Source organism: Myotis lucifugus, unplaced genomic scaffold (assembly GCF_000147115.1).
Source record: "Myotis lucifugus unplaced genomic scaffold, Myoluc2.0 scaffold_1753, whole genome shotgun sequence".
NCBI classification, from domain to species: Eukaryota; Metazoa; Chordata; class Mammalia; order Chiroptera; family Vespertilionidae; genus Myotis; species Myotis lucifugus.
In genome coordinates, this window is record NW_005872801.1 from 18,274 (window position 1) to 23,049 (window position 4,776).

The 4,776-nt window shown below is 54.1% G+C and overlaps 1 protein-coding gene across 1 annotated transcript in view; it reads left to right on the forward strand.

Moving 5' to 3' along the window:
- KCNQ2 (potassium voltage-gated channel subfamily Q member 2) overlaps window positions 1–4,776 on the forward strand; it is a 26,534-nt gene that overhangs the window by 3,324 nt on the left and 18,434 nt on the right. Inside the window, exons 5-7 of the mRNA XM_023748741.1 lie at window positions 2,751–2,824; window positions 2,999–3,093; window positions 4,160–4,189. Coding sequence (XP_023604509.1) covers window positions 2,751–2,824; window positions 2,999–3,093; window positions 4,160–4,189 — 199 coding nt within the window. The remainder of the gene's footprint in view (window positions 1–2,750; window positions 2,825–2,998; window positions 3,094–4,159; window positions 4,190–4,776) is intronic.

The following is a 4,776-nucleotide window of genomic DNA, read 5'->3' on the forward strand; positions in this document are numbered from 1 at the left end:
CTTTACTTCACATCCAAAGTGTTTCCCCCCAACCTGGTATCCAGGGGATTAGAGACTGAGAAGTTGGGAGGTGGAGCCCAAGAGGCAGGTGTGGGGTGGGGGTCGGGCACTGCAGTCCCAGGCACTTTCTGACACCAATGACTTGTAGGGCATTTTGGGGTCTGGTTTTGCCCTGAAAGTTCAGGAGCAACATCGGCAGAAGCATTTTGAGAAAGAGCCGAAACCTGCTGCAGCCTGATCCAGGTGAGCCCAGGTGGCCCCCACTTAGGACCAGTGGAACCCCCCACTGGTCCCATTGTGTCCAGGAGCAAAGCCCTGCTTGGTGTTGTCCCTGTGTGTGGACAGGCCTTTGTCCCGCTAGGAACTTGGGCAGGAAGGCTAGTGCATGTGCTGAGAACCAGTTCAGAGGCCCAAGGCTGGACAGCAGCACAGGGCACTATCTCACGGGTCCTGCACACGTGGGTTGGGGCTCAGAGACTACCTCTCACGTAGCCAGTAGTGCTGAGCCACATCTGTGCTACCCTTCACACAGCCAACCCCACACTAAGGATACAGCAGCACTCCGTGTCCAGCGGTGCTTCCTGAGCCATCTAAGAGTTTGCCTTTGCTTTATTCACCTGGAAACTCACAGGGCTCGGGGTGTCTGTCCAATGCAACGGCAGCTGTGCTAGCTGCAGCCACTGGGGCCAGGTGCAGCAGGTGTGACCAGCCATGGGCAGATTGAAAAACCTGGAAGGCACGGTTTGGGAAGCAGACACAGGAAGAAATTAGGACTCCGGAAAGACCCCGTATGTGAGGGAACTACAAGACCACACACATGTCCAGGGCTGGATGCAGGGTCAGAGGTGACTGGAGAAGACCCCAAGCCTTCCCCTCAGGCTGACCTCTGGCTTTGTGCAAGCAGGAAGTACAGGCTAATGCGGAGTTGTAAGTGGCCTCACCACATGTTGAAGGAGTGTCCAACACAGAGCCAATTGGCAAAACTGAATCGTGTTCCTCTTTGGTTCCTTGGGTTTAAGGAAACCTCCGTTAATGGAGCAGAGACACAAAATACAGCGTGTCTGAAATAATTTAGAAAAGTCAGTAAACAAACAACCACAATCAACAACAGCAACAACATACTCTGAGGAGGGGCAGAATCTGACTTCCAGAGGTTTGACGTTACAACATCCAGAACATCCAGTTTTCTTTTCTTTTTTTAAAAATTTAATATATTTTTATTGATTTCAGAGAGGAAGGGAGAGGGAGAGAGAGATAGAAACATCAATGATGAGAGAGAATCATTGTTCAGCTGCCTCCTGCACACCCCCTACAGAGTCTGCAACTTCGATATGTGCCCTCACCAGGAATCAAACCATGACCTCCTGGTTCATAGGTTGATGCTCAACCACTGAGCCATGCTGGCCAGGCCAGAACATCCAGTTTTCAGCAAAAAAATTATGAGGCAGAAGAGAGGGAAAGAAAGGGGCAAAAAGAACATTTGAAGAAATAAGGTTGAAAACTTTCCAAATTTCATGAATGATGTGAATCGACACATCTAAGAAGTTCAGTGAACTCCAAGGAATAAAACAAAGACCCACAAGACACACTGTGGTCAAACTAAGACCCAAAGACAAAGACAGCATCTGAAGGTAGCAAGGGAAGTGGCTCTTCAGGGATGAGGATCCTCAGTAAGACTAACAGCTGATTTCTCATCAGAAACTATGAAAGCTATGGGCAGTGGGATGACATATTTAAAGTCTTGAAAAAAAATGCTGTCAGACAAGAATCATATTTCTGGCAAAACTATCCTTCAGAAATGAAGGAGAAATGGACATTCCCATGTAAGCAAGAGCTGAGGGAGTTTGTCACTGGTAGACTTGCCTACAAGAAATGCTAAAGGGCATCCTTCAGACTGGTCAGTAACTCAGGCCGTATGAGCACTGGGAGAGGTAACCAGAGGCAAACAAGAGCAGTATTAAATTTTTGGTTTGTAACTCATTTTTTTCCTATATGATTTCAAAGACATGCATAAAGCCATAATCACTAATCTACATTTCTGGGCACACAATGTATAAAGGTGTAATTTGTAATAGTAACAACATAAGGGGGACTGCATAGCAGCAGAGTTTTGTATCCTACTGAGGCTAAGTTGGTGTACACTTTTAAGTACACACCCAAAGGAATTGAAAACGGTGTTTACTCAGAAATGTGCACACCAGTGTTTGTAGCAGCCTTATTCACAACAGCCCAAAGATGGAAACAACCCATGTGTTCATCAACAGATGAATGGATAAACAGAATTGCTGTTACCCATCACATTGAATATTATTTATTCAGCCTTAAAAAGAACGAGGCACGTGGATGGGGCTTGCAAACACGCTACGTGAAGGAAGCCAGCACCAGAGGCCATGCGTTCTAGGATTCCATTGGCTGGGAACCCAGGAGGACTGTGTGGCCGGGGGGTGCCAGAGCCTGGGGTGTCCAGGGGTGATGGCTGAAGGGGAAGGGGGTGGTTGATTCTGAGGTGATGAGGATGGAACCAGATGCTGCTTTGCTGTGCACTTTAGAATGGTTGAAGTGGGGAATTTTGTGTTACTTCACCACACAGACACAAGTTGGGGATGGAGACCCAGGCCAGGGCAAGGGCGGCTAGCCAGCAGGCCAGGACCCCACACTGTGCTCACGTTGACTCCCCCACGGTCTGTGGGCCACTACGCGGGAGGATGGAGGCCTGTGGTCCTCGTCCCCCAGCTCCTGTGGTCCCACAGGCCATGTATGTCCCTTCAGGACTGGGGAGGCAGGAGGGGACCACGAAACCAGGCTATACACTGCCAGGTGTCAGGTAAGACTGATGAGGAAAGGAGCAGCCTGCTGGTGTGCCCCCAGTCCCGCCGCCAGACCCTGCCAGCTGCGGCGGGCAGGCGTGCCCTCCAATCTACAGGTGAATCAGGGCCTGTGGGGCAGACAGGTGGGAGGGCCCTGCCCTCGTGGTTGACCCGTCATGTCTCCCCTGCAGTCTGCCTGGAGGTTCTACGCCACCAACCTGTCGCGCACGGACCTGCATTCCACATGGCAGTACTACGAGCGCACCGTCACCGTGCCCATGTACAGGTACCGCCACGCCGCCCTGTGCATCACGCCTCCTCGGCCTTCCATTTCCCATCTGTTCTGAAGCCCCATTTTTTGATGTTCATTATTTTTATTGATTTTTGTTTCTTTTTTTCTTTAAAATTTATGTGCTTTTCAAAATGGAGTTCCGTGTGTGGTTTATTTCGCTGTTGGTTTAGCTTTGTTTCATAGCTCGCAGCTTTTTTTCCACCTCCATCCCCCCACTTAGCCTCCTCGCCAGGTACATGGTGTGGGCACTGCAGGGACGGCCCCCGAGAGCTCGGGCACACGCCCAGCACAGGACCGTGGGGCAGCTCCCCGCTTTAGAGGACGGGGTCTGTGCACCGCAAGGAGGGTGACCCCTGACCACAGCGAGGCTTTAGGACCGGGAGATAATGCACCCGGGGTCCCAGGCGCCCCTGGTTGGGCGGAAAGGGGCCGGAAGCCCTGTCTAGGCGTGGTTGGTGGGGCGCTGCCAACAGGCCCATGAGTCCGCGTGGCCAGCAGGCAGAGCTTTCCAGGCAAGAGCAGCTGGCAGCCTGGATGAGAGTGGCTGCCCAGGGTTTGTCTGTGCCGGGCTGTTGCTTTGACGTCCGTCTGAGGTCATAGGGGCTGGGGGCTGCCCGGTACCTGCCCAGGCCTCATGCCCTTGGGAGGGTGGGTGCTGCCCTGCCCTCTGCCCTCTGCGGTGAAGCTTCCCAGCCCAAGGATGCCCCTTGCCCGCCCCAGGGTTTGTGCCCATGGAACCCTCACCTGAGGGGCTGGGCAGGGTCCTCCCGAGGTTCCTGAAGTCAGGGAGGGCCTGGCAGGACAGAGGCTGTTCCTGCTGCCACTAGCCTCGGAAGAGACTTGCCATCTGGGAGCGTGCGCCCCACGTCCATGGGGAACGCCTCCCGCCCTGCAGCTCCAGGCACTGTGGCCCCTCCCGCCGGGCGGACAACCGTGCGCTAATTTTCTCTGTTCTGTTGTTTCCCCCACTCTCCTCGACTGTTTTTTCATTTTCTTTTCCTTATCCCGTTCTTTTTAAATGTCCGTTCTCTCCCTTGTGTGCGTGTGAAACACTTGAAAGCTCGCAAGCTCAAACCTACGGGGCCTCCAGGTAGGACATGCATGGGACGAAAGCGTGGTGTGGTCTGTCCCCGTGTGACTGTCACGGCCGCCCTGCCACGCCCCTGCACCCCTGCCCAGTCTGGGCCTGGCCAGGCCCTGCCCTGTCCCCCTGTGTCCCCGCCCGGAGTGCACTTTCCTCGCCTCCCCCGGTTCCCTCTCTCAACTGTCCCCCACCCCCCCAGCCGCTTTCTTGTGCGGGATCTGTCTGTCCAGGTTTTGGTCTTTGTCCTGCTTCTTGCCTGTCTCATGGCTGGGGTTCCTCCCTCGTCCACCCCCACCCCATGAGCCTATGTGTGCCCAGCAAGAACGTGCTGGAGCTGGAAAACTCCTCCCTCCCCCCTCGGGGCCATTCCCACAAAATGGCCCGGGGGGAAGGTTGGCTTCTGGGCCTGGCCTGGGCCCCTCCCCTGTGGATTTCGACACCCCTTTCTTTCCTGCTGGCAACAAGAGGGAGAAAAAAGGCCCCTGGGAAGGAAAAGGTGGCCCGGGGTCCATCCCCGGCCACTGGGATCGTTGGGTCCGGCGTTTTCACTGGGGTTCTCTTTCTTGCCTTGAAGGGAGGAAAAAGATTGGGGG